Raw genomic sequence first — 20,227 nt, 5'->3', positions numbered from 1 at the left:
GAATACTTCATATTCCTTCCCAACGCTAAAGCAATAACTCATCTGCAAGCAAGATCATAGATCAACTTAAGTTTTTTGCAATGTTTACTATAAGATGTTAAATATGTTTGCTTTGAATGAAATTCTTGAAATAGATTGAAATTTAAGTATATAAGTTGTTGTTATATTGCTTAACCTAGAATGTTGTTGTTATATATATTTTTAAAATGTGATTTTCCAAATGATTACTCCTGTCATTCCCACATTATTATTTGTTGGTTAAGATCCAATATATAGATAATGTCTTTTTAGCATGTTGAAAATTTTTATTCAAATTTTAATTTTCATTGTTATGTCATTTTCACCACCTAAGATGTGGATTTATGTTTTTGAATTTGTTGTGTTGTTGTTTGGTTGCTGTCTCAATGAGCTCCTCTTATTTATTCAAACTTGGAAGTTGTTATCTTGAAATTGAATCAAAGTTACAATATTTTGTTGGCACACATCTTATAATAAAAGGTAACTACAATTGTATACCTATGACATATTTAGATGTGTTTGAACCTAAAAGTGCATGAAATACTTCCCACTGGACATAAACAAGCAACAATCAACCAATATTATTATCTACTTTGATGGAAATAATATAATTACTTTCATAGCTGACTTATGCTGTTTGGTACATACAGTTCCTACTTGATATAGACATATTGCTTGAAAAAGTTTGTTGTTGATCATCTCTGTGTATTTGTCTTTTTTTGCCTTGTTTATAATGTTTTTGTTTGTTTATTTGTAGGTGTTATAAGAACAACAAAGACTACACTGGACAGAGATGAGGGAGATTCACAGCACCTTCTGGAGGTAAGCAAATGTGTCCATAAATCCAATCAAACATTTATATATATATAACCAAACAAGGACCTACTACAATGTATGATTTGCATAATCACCAATAATTGGTAAATTTGTTTAGCAGAAATTAGCATGACTGTTGGAATACAAATTACTCCAATAGTCGAATCATCATCATTGACATCACCAGGCTAGGAGAAAGAAAGAAAAAATGCATTACAAAATGTTTGAAGTATTGAAAGGAACAACAACATTCCATGACAGGCAATCAAAGGAGGAGCATCATTAAGTCGGTGCTTAATCTAATTGAAGAATACTGGACCAAGTGTTTAAATGGGTTTAAAACAGTTGGTGTTACTTCATTCACGCCAAGGTGAATTTTCATTTACCCATCATGGCCATGCAAATTGCAGCCTTTGAATTTTCAAATATTTTGAGATTTTTTATTTTCGAAATGAACTAATTAATCCCTTAATTTATGAATTTGAAGAAATAAGTACTGAATTAGATTATGGAAGTTGAATCCCATATGAAATAGAACTTGTTTACTCTTTAATTACCAGGTACGCTCTGGGGATGTTCATAACTCAGGTGGGGAAAATGAAAACAAGGTCATATATTTAACCCTGTATGGATTATCAGAAACATTATAACTGATTAATTTTCTGATATTTATGATATAAAACATGCAGATTTCTAATGAACAATTATCGTTATTAAGTAACTGCTGAAATATGCAAATAATCCTTGACCTAGTAACCTGAACCCATTTTGAGGTTATTCATATCGGTTTTCTTTTCATTAGATCCGGTAAATTGACTTTCGTAATCTACCCTTATATAACTTTATCCTGAAATTTGATAAAAACACCCTGAATACATATTTATCTTTTGTAAATGAATTAAACACCACCTCAACGAACCTGAATACATACAGCATAACCACAATTTTAAATAAACAGTTTTAACTAGATTTGGCGTGATGAAATGAATGTTTTCTCGCTTTGTTAGATTAGACTTAAAAATATTGACACAAAGTATAGATGGGAGAGATAAATGTTTTGAAATTTGTTGTCTTTTTATTGATGAGTGGTGACAAGATTATCGTTTTGATCTATGTGTCCAAAAAAGGCTTAAGGCCAGGAGTGGATATATTTGCTTTTGAATATAATATATTCTCCTTGTAAATAAAAGAGCTAAGCTTCAGTGAATCCCTTCAGTTTGATAAATATTGTCCTTTTAACTTTGCTTTGCCCTTTTCAAGTTCATATTTGCTCACATTTAACTTCAACGACTGTTGACTGTTTATATTTAAAAAGAGGACAGATTGACTGTTTATATTTATAAAGACGACAGAATCTATAAAAATTCATGATTTTTTCTGTAATTTCATTTGAAACTCCGAACAGGCTTCTGAAGCTTGTAAAGTGTTGATGTATTACATTACAAGATGATGAATGGAAGTATTTATGGCTTCATGATTTGATATATATTTATATTGACAAGCATGCTTCTGTGTTTTCATAACCATAAGCTTTCTGTTATATTTCCCAAATCAATATTTTTTTACAATTACATATAAGATGACATAAGAACCAACATTGTCAGTGCGGATCCAGAAATTTTCGTAAGTGGGGGCCCACTGACTGCCTAAGAAGGGGGCCCGCTCCGGTCATGCTTCAGTGATTCCCTATATAATCTACCAAATTTTTCCCAGAAAAGGGGGTGGGGGCTGCCCCCCCTCCCTAAATCTGCCTCTAATTGTGGCATGCACTTCTGCAGATATTCCCAAATGAATATAAAAAAATATACTTGTATCAATATATCAGTGAAACAGCAATTAAATAACACACAAAAACCAAAGAGGTCAAAAACAGTAGATAAGGTTCTTACAATATATATAACTCATGGTCCCTAGTCTAAACAGTTAAAACATGGCCAATAGATTTTACAGTATTTCTATCAAAGTTCTTGCAATCAACAACAAATTCCAAAATTTTAAAATCACATTAAGATTTAAAAAAAAATGAAAACTGAATTAAAATGCAAAAATTAAAAGGTATCATTCGTCTGTTTACAAAAATCTTTTGACACTTATCAGTATGAAAGCAAGCTAAAGAAAGGGAAATGTGTATATTATCCTAAGGAATTTTTATTTTACAAGTCAATGTTTTTTCTAAAATAAACATTGTGTTATGTTAAGGGTGTCTGTTGCTTGTTTCGTGTGAGTTCTAAGTGTAATAACTATGTTGCGTAATAACACAACACCTGCAATCAGCTTAAAGTTGTAAGGTATGGGGAACAGAATGTGTTGGATGATAAAAATATTTACCGTACAGTTATTTTTCCGAAAAATGTTTTTGTATGAATTGATTAGTTATACAAGTCCTAATTGAAATAATTAACTTGTTATTGATTGCTTTAGGTCCAGTTGTCTTCAGAAATAAGACTGATAGTCTAATTATCTTCATTAAAATCATGAAAATCCAAAATTGAAGATGATTCAAAGTTTTGAAGGTAAAATAAAATTTGGCAAACAAAATCAGGAAATGGCTTTTGTTCTATTTCAGTAGCCTAAAAGTTCGTAAACAGATACATAACATGATATGAATCATTTAACTCAGATTTCCTTATGCAAATTAAGCATGTAAATTTTAATCATAATATTGTTAAACTTAATTCCAGGTATTAAATTTGACAAATATCATTTGGCTTAGATAAAACCACACACAGCCTGGTGCAGTTAAGTCATTACCTAAATGTATTGCATGCTTAGAAACTGTAAAAATGTTAAACATGAAAGTGAACTGAAGTTTATACAGATGTCGACCCCATAAAAACCTAATATTTATTGTTTTCTTTCATAATACTGAGTTTAGTGCAGTTTAAGATAGTGTGGTCTGTTCATAGTAAATATTGCAAATCTTTGAACTTTATTTTTTGCCATGAAGGTGTCAGTTTCTCTTTGAGTTTATAGTTTTGATTCCTTCTTTGAGTATCTCCTGTCTCACTTTAATCAATTAAATGAAAATACTTCTCTTACTGTCATATTTTAAATGACCTCTTAAAGATAGGCAAAAAAAAAACAACCTCTGTATCACTCTAAAAAAGACAGTATATTGGAAACTACTGACAATAATATGTTTACCTATCTGTAAAGTGGCAATACAGATAAAGAAATTTAAGCCATTTGCCTATCTTTCACAAGGCAGATGTTGATGAAGGAAAAGACGTAATCTTGCCACTTTGTTGCCCTTTTCCTAAGACAGATGTACATAACTATAAATGCACCATCTTGCCACTTGCCTTTCTATCATTATGCAGATAGAATATATGTAACATAACAGAAAGACTATCAGATTTCAGTCCATTATCACGTCCTGATTTGATCAGTGCCAACTTGTTTTGGTTGTGGTTAGTCTCTACCTCATCTGTCAGCTTGTTAGTAGTTCTAATCTGAAATGTCAGTGTTTCATTGCAGATGTTCTATTTATTACATCATATAGGGTGGCAACTGTTACAAAATAATAGAGAGATGACAACAGTAAGATGGGGAATGTTGATTTGCACAATATTTCTGCAATACAAAATACATCAACGAACGATTAATGCAGCTGATAACAATTCGTCAGATTCTCTCTGTCCGTGGAAAAAATAACACTAAACCAAAACACATCAAAGAATGTATTATAAATGAGCCTTTCTATACTAGTTGTCATCTATCTGTTGTGGTAATTAGTTAGACCACTGATTGATTTGAGAGCTCTTGATGCGGTATGATGACTTCTGATGAAATGATTACTTATATATGAAGTCCTTGTATAATTTTGACTCCCACAATGATAAATTGTCTTGTGGTTTTCGGAAACATTGACCAGAAAAAAAATTAATTAAAATGGGAGGTGATTTATCTTTGAAGATTGAACATATATTTTTGTTGTAGAAAATAGAAAATGAAAAGCACCCTTTGATCTCTTTAGGTTTTGGATATTAAAAAAGGGGGGCCAATAAATTGCTGATAACATTGTAATTTCTTGTTGTATTTTGAGTATGCTATGTTATGTTTTGACAATAGTTTGGTTGTTTTCCATATATTCCAGACCAATAAATGATAACACGAGAGACATGAGAGTCATTCTCTACTTTTGAAATGATTAAGATGTTTTATGAAATCTTTAATTGTAATCTATTTGGCATGATTTGGAAAACAAAACAATTTATACTCCTTGCTGTTTGAAAGAAATTTTTTTCCAGTGAATTTTTGGCATTACATGTACATATAAACAATGAATTTATTATATAAAGTAAAGAAATTATTGTCCAATCAGATGACAGAATTAAATTTAAAGACCAAGCTGAAGCAGGTGTATATTAAGGTTAAGTAGACATAAATAATGAAAGAGAACATAAAGTTATGAATTAAATAGTTGTGTTGACAAAAAAGAAAGTTACTGTTCACAAACATTAAAAGATCATTAATAAACTCTTCAAGTAATCCCCTCCCTTAGATCATGAGCCGCCTGTATATATTACTTCCAAATATATATAGACTAAAATACTATGGCTCGGAAATTATCAGATTAAGTATAAACGTCTGTATTTAGAGTTTTCTCAATGGGTTTTAGGAAATAAAGAAAACATAAGTATGCTAATCGCGGTTAAGTATAATATTTTGTCTTGGTGGTTTTATTCCTATTTTTAATCATCAGCTTTTTCAGCCTATTTTCAATATACATGTAGGTCTACTTCTGTGACTATAAAAAACTTGATTTATGGGCTTAATATACATAAATTGAAATATCATTGTTACATAAATTTGTCAGACTTCTGGTGGGAGACATGATCTAATGTTGACCTTTGTAAGGTCATCCAATTTTGATGAGATTATGATGAATTCGTTTATCTAAAAAAAAAAAACAGTTCATATTTTAATAAGATGACTTAAAAACAAAAAAAGGAACAAATTATTCCAGTGAGTTAAATGCCTTATATTTCATTGTATTACATGTACTAGAATACTTTGAAGTTTGTATTGCCTTTATTTGGCTTGGCCATCTTGCATAGAGCTTTTCAAATAATTGCATTTCCTCCCAATTTTTCGGAAGAGAAAAGACAACTTTTCCCTGTATCAAGTCTATAGCCTCATTGAGAAAAAGCCCACATCTCATTTTAATCATAGGTATTCCAATAATCTTCTGAATCTGTTTCATGGCTTATAGCCATTAAACAGACAACAGAAATTAAGTTAAAGATAGTTGTGGATCCTGCAAACGGAAAAAAAATAAATATAGAAAATCAGTCACCTGGACAAACTATTCCTTGACAGTTCTTGTTCTTCTGTTATTTATGCAGTACGTTCCATTTATTTGAAAATGATTTTAGGCAGATTTTCTTTGATTGCCTTTGAAATTTAAGACTCGACAATTAAATAAATTTGATCTTTTATTATTCACCATGGTTCAATGTCCTTTCTGTTAACAAACACTTTACACAAATGAATAATTTCCCCTTCATATAGACCCCTGTTCTCCCTGTTTTACCTGTCTCCACCTGTTTATTACCTTTGCACCTGTCGTTAACCTAACACCCAATAGATCAAGAGTATAGTGATGGACAGACAGAACCAATGTATCATCTCTGCAGCAGCCTGTGTCAGAGTTATCCATTATTCTGTAACTTTGTATTAATAAGATGCTGTAAATCTCTGGTTCAGTTATAACCAAGTGCTTGGATAGTTGCAAATTTTATTTGTAGCCTTCCTCCTGAGAAAACATTCCCAGTGATGCAAAATTACGCCCTAATGTTTGATATGTTTACCTTGAATTCCTGTCAGATTCTTTTGTACTGTTTTTTTTCCTGACTTGTTTTATTTTTGTGTTTTTGACATGTTATGGTATTTTGTATTGCAGTACAAACTCTGGTACTCCAAGATTGTTGAACTTTCTTAAACTGACAATGCTACCATCCTTTTGTTTATACCTCAGAAAGATACTTCAGATCAGGTTAGATAAATACTCCTTTCCAATCTACAATAAAGACATACACTCCATCCTTTAGAAAACTTTTTTTTTTAATTTTACCTGCTTGCATAAGGTAAGCACCTGTAAAGAAATATGAAGTGAGGTGTTGTGAATAAGGGATACTATAACATAATGTTGATGTTATTGTTTCTTGCTGTCAGAATTTAGGATAGACCAAACAAAGATGTCACTGTGGTGATAGATTTACAGAACAAACAAATAACCGATAATTTTGTTTTTTAACCCTGTTGCATGACCGATTTTTGGTCCTTAGTTTGTGTATATTGTATACATCTACCCACGGTTTTAACCACAAATGTCAGGACTTTAATAAGTTGATATACTGTAGAAAAAATTAGCATAAAATACCCCAAAATAAGATAAATCTTTGACAGATATGGACTATCTGTTTAAGGATTAACCAGTGCAATGTTAATTGTGTTATAATCGGGGAAATCTTTTTAGTCTTGTGACAAAGGTATAGGCAAGCTGTATTATGCAAGTGCATTAAAATGTCCTATAAATATCCACAATGATTTAATGGAGATATATCACATAGGGTACATATTTCAATGGGACGGCAACCCAGAAACATTTAAGAACTAAAAGACATCTAAAGAGCAAAATTATTAACACATTCTTATATAAGCAGTCTCAAGATCTAAAATGGTAAGAGTCTAAGAAAAAATTAATAGATTTAAAAGAGACTATCATAGATCCACACTCAACTCAGCAAATTCCCCGAATGACATTAAAGGGGGGGAAGGGTGTTATACAAGCCTTGAGGGTATGTTTCCTCTTTTAGTAGTGACTGAATCGTGTAAGAACAAAGCAGAGTTTTTGCAAATAGGGAAAACTTTCTACATGTGACAGCAATATATGCCTGAATATTTATAAGTATGTAAATCCAGAGAAATGTTTTAGGTATATTTGTTTTGAATGAAAAATCTACTCACAAGCAATAACCAATATTTTAGTATTATTTTGTATTTTAAAATTTAGGTTCTTATAATTAGATTTTTGGACATTCATGGTCAACTTTTAAGTCAATCTCAGTTAAAGTTCTCTACTAAAATTAGTTTTTAAGCTAATCAAGGTTGTAGTGCATTCAACATGAATGTCTAATTTAAATTTGAAGTAGGTCATCAATTTAATCGATTTTTAAATTTAAACATATTTTAATTGTATCTCAAATCTAGATCTGTCAAAAGATTAACTTTTTACCCTAAATACTTTTCATTATTCATATTTCAGTATGCCTGGATAGATTTTACAATGTATGAGCTAAACTATTCACTTATTGGTAGAAATCTATCTAAAAATCTTAAAATGAGAATTGGATGATGTAAATGTAATTGACAACAGGAAAAGCCATTTAATTCGTTTCTGTCTGTCGGGTTCATGGTAATTTTCAAATCTCATGATATTCAAAGATTTCAAACATTAAGACTACCAGCATTGGAACAGTTTACAAAATAATGTATGCATACCTTATGCCAGGCTACAAAAATTCACATCAGGTTTTGTTCATTGTTTGGTTGTAATAGATAGGACAGTCAAATCTTGCTGTGTTCATTATTAGTAGTTCTCTGTCTTGTGCAATGCATTTGAATGACCAATAATGTGTTCTTGCTTCGTAAATTAATCAAGGTAAAATTATCTACTGTAAAAATGTAGAAAAATTGACAGAGGTAAATATTTCCCAATAACTCTATATATATATGTTTCATCAGTAAAAAAACTAACTTTTAATATACATTGATATCTGGATATGATGTGAAAACTGGCACCTGACATTATACTCAGATAGCACCACATAATAGACTTTTTTGTTACAATTGTAGCTTATAGTTAATAAGCATGAGAAAACAGTTTTTGTCGAGCCTGCAACTTTTGTTGCAGAAAGCTCGACATAGGGATAGTGATCCGGCGGCGGCTACGGCGGCGGCGGCGGCGTCTACGTCCGGGGCGTTAGCTCACTTCTTAAAAGCTTTATATTTTAGAAGGTGGAAGACCTGGATGCTTCATACTTTGTATATAGATGCTTCATGTTACGAAGTTTCCGTCAGTCACATGTCCAATGTCCTTGACCTCATTTTCATGGTTCAGTGACCACTTGAAAAAAAAGTTCAAATTTTTTGTAATGTTGAATTCTCTCTTATTATAAGTAATAAGATAACTATATTTGATATGTGTGTACATGTACCTTGCAAGGTCCTCGTGTCTGTCAGACAGTTTTCACTTGACCTCGACCTCATTTCATGGATCAATGAACAAGGTTAAGTTTTGGTGGTCAAGTCCATATCTCAGATACTATAAGCAATAGGGCTAGTATATTCGGTGTATGGAAGGACTGTAAGGTGTACATGTCCAACTGGCAGGTGTCATCTGACCTTGACCTCATTTTCATGGTTCAGTGGTTATAGTTAAATTTTTGTGTTTTGGTCTGTTTTTCTCATACCATATGCAATAGGTCTACTATATTTGTTGTATGGAATGATTGTTAACTGTACATGTCTAGCGGGCAGATGTCATGTGACCTTGACCTCATTTTCATGGTACAGTGGTCAAAGTTAAGTTTTTGAGTTTTGGTCTTTTTATCTAATGCTATATGCCATAGGTCAACTATATTTGGTGTATGGAAATATTTTATGATCTTTATGTCAGTCGAGCAGGTTTTATTTAACTGTGACCTCATTTTCACGGTTCATTGCACAGTGTTAAGTTTTTGTGTTTTGGTCTATTTTTCTTAAACTATAAGTAATGTGTCAACTATATATGTTGTATAGAAGCATTGTTAGCTGTACCTGTCTGCCTGGCATGGTTCATCTGACCTGGACCTCTTTTTCAAGGTTCATTGGTCTTTGTTTAGTTATCTTGGTTAATGTTAAGTTTATGTGACAGTTGTAATAAAGCTTAGCTTTATACTTGGGACTATCAACATAATATCAATGATTAGTATAGAAGGCGAGACATTTCAGCGTGTGCACTTTTGTTTTAACGTAAGTAAGGCTGTTAGTTTTCTCGTTTGAATTGTTTTACATTGTCATTTCGGAGCCTTTTATAGATGAAGCCGCATACAGTGACCCATAGTTGTTAATTTGTGTGTCATTTTGGTCTCTTGTGGAGAGTTGTCACATTTGCAATCATACCACATCTTCTTTTTTTATAGCTCAAAACTCATTTTCAATACTGAATTCTTTGCTGAATGATGAAACAACTACTGTGTAATCAGAGAGACATTTTTCTGCATTAAAAAGTCATAAGCTAGAGAAGGAGAAAATTCACAATATTATGTGAAACAAGATAAACTAGTCATTTTAAGGTCATTAGCTTTCTTTGTGCCTGGAACAAGGAGCTTTTGTGAGACTTTAGATGTTAATCAGATATTTAAATTATACCCAAAACTGAAAATAATTGATTTTTGTACATGTGTATACCCCCACTTAGGGTTGAATTTGTGCATTTTATTGAGATTAATTATGAAATTGATTGAAGGTTTAATTACAAATTTAAAAAAGTATAATTTTCCATTCTTTGCCATAAAGTTTTCGTGATTGCATACAAGATCATACAATGCAAAACTGTTGTAGAAAAATGTGAAAAATTTGAATTAGATTTCGATGAAAGAATTTGAATGGTTTCAATCAAATTAACTTATTCGATAACAGTTTCATAAAATGTAATTTACCATAATTATGCAAGATTCAATTCATCATTTAGTATTTCTCACAAATATTTATTTTGTAGGTTTGAAAAAAGACAATGGTCTATTGATATTTAGTGACACTTTTGAAGAAATTCAATATGTTTGTTTTTATTCCTTGTTAGGTTTGATGACAGAATTAGCCTGTGTTGTTCATTCCAACAATCAATAACAATTCATGGAATATTTTACTTAGTACAATAATAATTCATTCAGCAAAGGTGTCAATTGTTCATGAGATAGGAAGGTGTAAGGCTCCCAATAATTAAAAAAAACAAATATTTTCAATCTCCCACTTTGGGGAGAGAAATCTCCCAATTTCTACCTCTTTCACCATTTTTTTTCATTATGTTTTGAAAACTGTCACGTAAAACTTGACAATTTAATGTCAAAACATTGTTCTTTTATACAATATCAAGGGCCGAAGCTACTTGACAATCCATGTATTTATAGCTCATTTATTGAATTTATAGTAGATTTTTTTTCCCTTTCAAATCAGACAAAATTCAGTATGAAAAACAATATTAAACATTAAACATTTTAAATCAAATGTGATATAATGAAAAATCAGTAAAGTAAATTCTACAGCAGATATCAAAACTTTCTTGAAACAGATCTTTGAATGGTATGAAAAGTTCACATTTATTAATTGTCATTTTATGTTTAAGATAATACTTTATCTCACTTTTCTCACAAATAATTACATTAGATGTATGTTTCATTATAATATTTTATTCTGATTGGCTAACTGCACATCACCTGTTATTCCGTAAGCAGTTGCATTGCTCAATACAACTTTTCACTCATGATAACACGTGCTCCAACAATAAAGTGCACACGTGAATTAAATAATAAAATATATAAAATTCGTGTTTTCATGATCATAGCTAAAAAATGTAATTATAAGTATTGAATGCTTCTTTTTGTAACTTTATAGGCTTGTAAAAGCGTTGACCGTGCGTACATTTTTAGAATGAAGCGCTTCATACAAAATGTACTTCGGTCAACGCTTTTACACCCCAATAAATTTACAAAAAGAAGCATTCAATTCTTAAATACATCTCTGTTTTTTACAATCAATATTCAAATGAGGTTACCTAATGACCCTTTTTTATTGTGTAAACAAACAAGTGTAATCATCATCACTTTTCAAAAAGTTTTGATACAAAATGTTGTTTGCTTTGCTTTATGGGGCCTTATGCAAAATGGCAATTAAATGTTGCAAAATTAAAGCTCAGTGAAATGTCCAGGGTTTCCTTAGCTGCATTATAGAAGCAGAGCATATGTAATGACCATCAGTTCCAAAGACCAGCTGCACACAGCATTGAAAATTAAATGTCTGTTTGATTAATTTAAATAAATATGAGTGTAGACAGATATGATAAATTGATGAAACAAGAATCATATTCTGCTCGAAATAATTTGTAGAATTTTTCTTACTTAATGTAGACGCCAGCAGATCAAACAAAATTAATGAAAATAAATAGTCTTGCCATCTAGCTCCTATTGATTTGGGAACTGGAAATTGATTAGTGGTCCATATTAAGCCCAGATAATTGTCATCTAGAGCTTAAACTAAATTTACATGACCATGGGGAATCTATTCTATGTTCAAATGGAATTGTTTCAATTAATGATGGTTGCCTTTATAACTGTTCTTGTGTCAAACCCTGAGGGTTAAATATAGACTGTAAAGTGCATACAGATGTCAGGTTCTCGCCAAAATATTTTGACATGTTTAGTTGAGTCATCTCATTAAAGTAAAAATCTTTTTTTTAATTTTTTGGCCATTATAATAGGAAATGAATTCCATTTTGTTAATTGGCAGCCTCTTAAGTGATCGCCTATTTATTGTTTAGTTTCTAAGCTTTAACTTTTCTGCAGGAGGTTATGTAAATGTCTTTATCAGCACATGTTTCAAAAGTGAATTATGGGATATCTGCACTGCCTTTAACGATACACAATGATATTGCAAAATCAACTTGAAAAATGACTTTTCTGGTATGACTTAAATGGAGTTTTAACTAAACTGATTCAATCTTATTGTACAAAGAATCCTGCTAAGTCCCAAAATACATGCACCCGAACTTTAGTAATAGGTCAGAGATATTTATCAGAGGGAACTAACATATGAACAATAGGTGTCATTTTAAAACACGGAACTTAATATAATATTGACTCTTTGCATTGACATTTAAAAAAAGATGGTTTTAAAAACCAAACAGGCGTTAAATGGATAGAGGGTCTTAAAGTGCAATTATTTTTCGGCTAATTAGTGCTGTGGACGAATTATGAAATTGTGAATTTTGAATCAGCTGATGAAAAATTGCTTAAAAAGTTTTCTTATTTGAGAATAAAAGCTTGCAACAATCCCATCGGTTAAACTAAGCAGAAATATTATAATACCCATTCATAACCCCACATTAGTGTTTAGTCTTCTAAGTCTTTCAGTAGAGGTATAAAACCAGAAACTCTCTTGACAAATAATAGCACATTAGTGTGGCAGTCTTTGTTTACATACTAAGTTGAAGAAAGGAAGGAGTTTTATCAGATTTTTAATTTGTCACCGAAATAAATCATTATTCAGCAATAACAACACAAAAAACCTCCACTGTAAAATAGATAAGACAGATCAATGGTGAATGAAATATACACAGCTTGGGTTGGGTAGATGAACTTACAGAAAATTTGAAAGACCTTAAAAGTTCAAAAAGAAAAGAAACGTGATATGCAATTTTGCCTGATCATATCCGGTTGTATCTTTAGAACATCCACTAGTCTTCAATGTACCTAAAGTTTGTATTAGTCAGGCTATTTTGCTGTTGGAACAAGGAAACATTAGGTATTGCTACAATTTTCAAATTTTTTTCCTAGGTTTATTTTTATGGAAAACTTTAGTTATATAATGAGGTTAATAAATGGTTTTAGATCAGTTTTTATCTTCCTTATGCAATTCAAAAGCAATCAATTTTACATAAACTCAGGGCATGAAATATAAGTCATCTTGACGAACCTTTCTGCTCCTCCAGAATCATTTATAATAAGAATACTTTCACTTATGAATAAGACATTTGACGTTTATTGTATAAGTGACTATCTCTAACTAAATACATTAAATTAAGAATTCCATTAAAGTATACATTCTGACATTGAAAAGTATCTCGAAATATCAATAAACACAAATATTGTGATATAAATGACTTGTGTCAGACATTTTAATTCCCAATGTTTTTGATAAAGATAAAACTTAATTGATTTTTCTAATAAATGTCATCCAAAATGAGAATAGAATATAAAGATAATTTGTTTACACTTCCTCTCAATACATTTAGAGGGGACCAAAATATCTAATTTATAATGGCAATTTGTCAAATAATGGAATAAAAATAATTAGGCGATTGTGGTTTGTGGTAGGTTCTTAGTAAGATCTCATCTCTCATGTTGCTCTTTTATTCTTATTGGAATTACTATTTTTATTTCACAGTTCTCTGTAAATTATATGAACTGTTTGACTAAATCAGTGTGAAATATATATCATTGTATGGTTGCACCATTTGTGTGGTAATGCCACTACCCTGTGAAGACCTACAAGATATTATATTTGATAATAAGTGAAAATTTCCCTTAAATGCCTCAGCCTCTATGGAAATCAGCAGTTTTTTTTTCAATTCTTGGAGGGCGAAAATGCCTTATTTTATCACTTTAATTTGTCCCTCAAAATTCCCCCAAGGCTATTTGAAGCAATACCTGTTACACATATCTATAAAAATTGCACTACCATGTCATTTTGACATGGCAAAAAAATTGTTTTACCGTAACATAGAAAAGTTGAAAAAGGTTTATTTTATCAACAAGTATTATAAAAACAGATTTACTATACAATATTTTGGTACAAGAAAAAACATTTGATCTTAATTATAATCAGATTTTACATAAGCAATAATCGTCTTAGATTACAAAACAATTTTTTAAGTCTGACTGTATTGAGAATTAAGAACTTTTGAACTGTCAAAGAGAGGTTAGATTAAGATGAAAAGCACTGTTTGACTGATTTCTATGAAATTTGATAGGTCTGTTTCCAGTGGTTCTAGGCTATGATAAATAAGCTTCCTTAGCAGTAGTACCTAGCCTGATAAATACTATTTTGCTAAGAAAACAAATTGATTAAAAAATAATTAATTTTGCCCAACAGAATGAAAATGATATGAGGTCCAAAACTAATTATTGAAAAAAAAAGAGATTGATTATTTTAGTGGAAATCATTTAGAGGTATTAGAGAAGAAAGATGTTTCTGAAGAGAAAGCAGAAAAAAATCAGAATATCTGTCTTTTAGTCTCTTTTGATGTCATCAATTTGCAACAACAACAAAAAAACAACATGTTTAAAACTTTAATAGTCTATGCAAGTATCTTACAGTAAGCCTAAATGACGACCAAAAAGCATGGTCTCATAGTCAAACTCTAAAAAATTACCACTTTATTAATAGATTTAAGTCTTAGGAAACACACTTGTTTTCAATGAGTTATAGTTGTATGGTTTTGTAAGCCAAGTAAAATCTGATATAATAAATATTTCTCATTTTGATTTTTATCAGCTTAATGCATGAGTTGGTATTCATAAGATATAGGGGAAACAAAACAATATTATGACTTTAAAAAACAAATATCTGACATAAAATAAAAATGTGAAATGGATAAAAAGGTTCAGTAATCCAGTTATAAATGTCATAAGCAGACAGAGTTTAGGCACCTTGGGACTGAATTATCTTATGTATTGGATCTAAGAACATGTAAATATAGATAGATAGTAGCCCTAATTATTCATATATCCATGAAATCTGGACACATTTTATTTAGATTTTATAGTTATAGTTGTGTATATTGTCTGTAGGTCTGTAGATTAGAACTTGTGAAAGTTTGTTCTTGTCAGGGTTTTTTTTTACAACTAAAATTCACAAATTAGTAGGCATTTATTGCTTTCCAACTTTTTATAGAATGCTGGATCTACTCTGAAGCATTTACTATTCGTTTTTGAAGCTAACAAAACTATCTCAGTCTTAATATTTTGAAAATTTTGCTTTGTTGTGTGTGATGATTATGTTTCTTGTTTTTTTTATCAATGTTTATAGAAATGTTAAAGTTTCTTCTTAAAATCTGCTATGATATTACTCAGCTTAGCTAAATCTGTACCATTTAAACTGTAAATTGTGGAGTCAATAACTTTATACACATCAATAATCATAACTTTTAAAAGTACAGTCTGAATGAATAACCCCTGATACACCAAGTCTATATAAATGTATGGATGAAAGGAGATGTTTTTCTGGCCTATCCAATTACGACAAATAAACTTTGATGTTAAGTATATTTTGTAGGTTGTTCAATAATCAAGCTAAATCATATAGGTTTGGACTTCTAATCTTCTTAAGAAAACTAATTCTGCATCAAGTTTCCAATTAATAAATACATTTTTTATTGCAATAAATGAGAATTCAGTTACAGTTACAGCTGTATGATGCAAATAGCTTAATCATTATACTGTGAAAATTATTATATCTAATTTAAAAGTGTTTTTCCATGGTTTGGGTTATAAGAAAAAAAATACTGCAATATTTATTGCCAGGGGTGACCTAAATGTCTTATATGAAACTTATCTGCCTTTTGAGTTAAAGTGTAACATTGAAGCATAATTTCCTTGAACTCTGAGGAAAGCATTGTCATTATGTGTTGACCTCTCCAAAAACTGTCTCTTCAACTCTTAAATTTAATGAAGCAGTTTGATATGCCAAACAGTACCATCACTCATAAATATTCCTTATTCAATCTTTTATCACGTTGTTAAGAGCCCAAAGTTTATCCCATATGGCCCAGGAATAGTTTAGAATCAAATATTGCAACACATATATACTGTTTTATTTGACACCCACAAAGAGAGCATGCATGGCCAACAGAGATTTCCCTACCTTCCATTCCATACATCAGATCTTCAAGTGAATAGCATTACATCTAAATATGAAAGATGACATCTCAGAGTCTTGGCAGAGATTTGGCAAAACTGTTTTACTTCTGTTTAGTAGTTAATGAGAATTACAGACAGCCAGTGTAAAACAAAAGTAGTCAATTAAAACTTGTTTGATGTTGGAACATATTATAAATTTTGATGAAGTTTCTACTAATTGTAGTAAGATGGTTCATGTTTTGGGGGATATTTATTGGGTTGTTTGTTATTTGCATCAAATTACATCAAAGGAAAACCTGTCTCTGTGACTCCACAGCTACACCAATAACTGTTCAATGATTTATTGAAGTTTAATAACTGCTTTATAAGTTTTTGCAGTGTAATATTAATTAACACCTGAATTATAAGTTTTCTTTGATGGTGAAGTTAAAAGAGTTTTGTGGTTTTGGGTGTAAATTAATCCTGAAACTAATACAACAATTACAGTTTCCCTTTAATCTTTTGGATTTTCATGTGCTTTTTGAGGGTTTGCAATTTTATCATGCATGAAGATTTTTTTTTTCTTTATGAAACATGAATTTCGAACTTTGGACATAAAATAAAGGCATTTTTGGGGTCCACATGGATGAAAGTTCTTATCAAATTAGTGCTTTATGAATCCTAACCTAAGACCAATAATGGTTTAAGACTACTAACAGTGTTGATATGTTCCTCTTTGACTTAAATGAAATGACAGCAGCATATGAATGTGTCATTTTAAGCAGGGGGCAGATGTGAACATGATTCTAAACATTTAATTACTGGTCAATTGTCTGTGGTCAGTGGGATAAAGTAAATCTTTCATCATTAATATACAGAAATAGTTTTGTACAAAGGCTTGTTAAACAGAGATCTGTCAGTATAAAATTACCCATAAAATTACCATGCACAGCAGAGGAAGTGATAAAATATGGGAAGTACAAAACCATAGTTCCTGTAAATCATATATCTTTGTCTTTGATTTCATAGATGACTGGAAAATTTGCAAGTAAAATAGATAATTAATTTTCTCCACAATTAATGAAGTTTTATAGTCTGTGGTTGTTAGTGCTGCCTGACTTTGGCTGTCTGCTTGTTTTCCAGTAAAATACAGATTTGAATGATTGCCATCTAGTCCTTGGCTGTCTGCTTGTTTTCCAGTAAAATATAGATCTGTAAGACTTCCGTCTAGTCTTAGGTTGTATTTTCTTGATTTCATTTGGCATTTTTTATTAAAACTGTGTAATTGTGTTTTCAACAAAAAGGCTAGTATTACTTTCTCACTGAAACAAATCAAAGATAACCTTGGATAAATTGACAATTTTTTGTTATCTTCATCCTTTAAGGGGAATAAAAAACAAATATGTAATTTTACTTAGTCTTATTGAAAGATCTTAATCAGACTTTTACTGTAAAACAAACCAGAAAAAACATCTTTTATTGTGGTGTTAGTTTGACCTTATCCATCCATCATCATCCATTTTCCAGTACAAATCCTTGTCCAGACATTTAATCTTTCTTTTATTACTCCCTTTATTGGAAAAAAAATCTTGTATTTCCTCAACCAACTGTTGATCTCATTCTAACAGATGAGCTTATTCCCAGTGCAGTTTATTAAAGCCTATAGACTCTGGTCAGGGATGCATCATCAAAATTGATTTTTTTTTCTGTGTCATTCCAAATCAAATATTTTCTGAGATGTCTAATGCCAGACATCATTAGATTGGAAGAAAATTAGTTCTGTCTTTAGTAATCTAATTGTCATTTGGACCTATGTGACAGTTACTTTATACTTCTTAATCGTTTTTGGCTAAACCTTCTTCAGACACGAAATAGGCATTAAGATCAGTAAATCCTGAATGTCTGAAATAATGAGAAAGGATTGAAAAATCCCGTTGACAGCATCTACACTTAGAAGAATTTAAATTAATTAATAGTTGCTTAAAGTGTCTTTCAGTACCATACTAATTGTTATATTTTTAAAAGCTCATAGCTAAATCTGTTTATTTGATATCCAATACTGTGCATAATCATCAGATGTCCTGGTTGCTGTACATTTTCGTTTTCGATGTTGTCACTAGTTGATAGAGTTTTCAGTTAACCTCTAGGTGAACTATGAACTTCTTCTACTTGAAGTGACTTAAGGACTGTACCTTTAGACCAGTTTTAGTAGAAAACAGAAGATTAGCATTGTGCATCAATAAATCAGTAATAAGCTTGAGTCATTTCCCTCTTCATTGTAACTAAGATTGGACTTAAGTGTCTTCAAATAAAAAAGAAAGATACAACTTGGTCTTGTAATATTCAGGAAAGTTAAGAACATGTGACGTTAATACTTAGTTATGGACTTACAATATGACATATAATGTATGTTTTATGACCAAGACTGTCCTACGCTTGTCGGATTATGAACATAAACCCTAAGATGACCATTAAATGATGTAAATATTTCACGGAACAAGCATGTAGGTCAACTACTTTCAAAGTTAAGCCCCTGACCTTTTTGTTCATCAACTTAGTGCAGTTATATAAGGAAAAATATATCAGTTATGTTTAATTTCTTTCATTTGATTTGTAACAAGTTTTTTTGCTATTAACATTTATTTATGTTTTACATCAAATGCAGCTTTATCTATAACTGGCAAGAACTTAGTGTAGTATGAAAATGTCAGTATCTGACAGTGAGTCGCCATAAATTGTTGAAATTTAAAAAAAATATATAATATATGAATGGTTCTATTTGGTTTTTAACTGGATGATTACATTTACAATATGTATATACCCCAGGTTCCTCAATCAAGAAGACTGTTTGCCATGTTTAAAAATTTAGTCTTAGGTAGCTAAAACAAAACAAATTTGAACTGTTGTCATGTATAGAATAGAAATATCTACCTTGTTAGAATTTGCAGTACAATAACATTGCTAATTTAAAGTTTAAGAAAAGAAAATACTCATAAAAGATCAGCTACAGATAATGGTTGTTTTGCCCTTTATGTACTTAGTGGTTTACATATATCTATGGTATATGGAATAATTTTCAAGTTAATAACACAGCATCATATTGTATCAAACTATTCATCTTAATCATCTTAACCTTGTCTGACCACCCAATTCATATTCTCATTTAAATCTCCTAACATGAAAAGTGATAATGATAGAAATCTTGTCATATTAGACTTGAACTATGGATACCCTTTCAGCAAATTGATACTATACAAGACTCAATCCTGTGAATTTGATTCAATGTCTATTCATCTATGACAATTTTACACAGCTATAATGACCATGTTGACCAGTTTATATGGTAGTGGTCACTCCTGGTAATTATCAGGCTTTATGACCGAATGACCATAAAAGCCATTAGCAAAGTCATATCTGGTCAAATAAATATGGACATGCTTTGATGTATTGGTCAGTCGGACATGGTTGTTTACTGGACAAATTAGTCAATTGTTTGATTAAAATACCACTGTATAAATCCTTAGGAGTTAAATCAATTGTTCTAAATGAAAATCAAACCATAGATAAAATCCTCTGGTGTCTAAATTCATTATCAACATTTGTCATCTGCAGAAAAGCCCATTCCATGTCATGAAGATGATTATTCCAAAGGTCATTCTAGGTGTCATGCAGAGCTTCTCATTAATCTAGACAATCAACAAGAGCTGAGCAATGCTAAATGAAACATGAAGATA

General features: G+C 30.8%; 1 protein-coding gene across 10 annotated transcripts in view; it reads left to right on the top strand.

The window, feature by feature from the left end:
• The window catches only part of LOC143085318 (protocadherin Fat 1-like), a 119,457-nt gene that overhangs the window by 45,161 nt on the left and 54,069 nt on the right, over positions 1-20,227 (top strand). For all 10 annotated transcript variants that reach the window (XM_076261599.1, XM_076261594.1, XM_076261592.1 and 7 more), the window contains one exon: positions 776-840. In XM_076261599.1, the coding sequence (XP_076117714.1) occupies positions 776-840 (65 nt within the window). The remainder of the gene's footprint in view (positions 1-775; positions 841-20,227) is intronic.

This window comes from Mytilus galloprovincialis, chromosome 8, assembly GCF_965363235.1.
Source record: "Mytilus galloprovincialis chromosome 8, xbMytGall1.hap1.1, whole genome shotgun sequence".
Lineage (NCBI taxonomy): Eukaryota > Metazoa > Mollusca > Bivalvia > Mytilida > Mytilidae > Mytilus > Mytilus galloprovincialis.
Note: the sequence above shows the minus strand (reverse complement) of the source record. Positions and strands in the feature narration are given on the sequence as shown.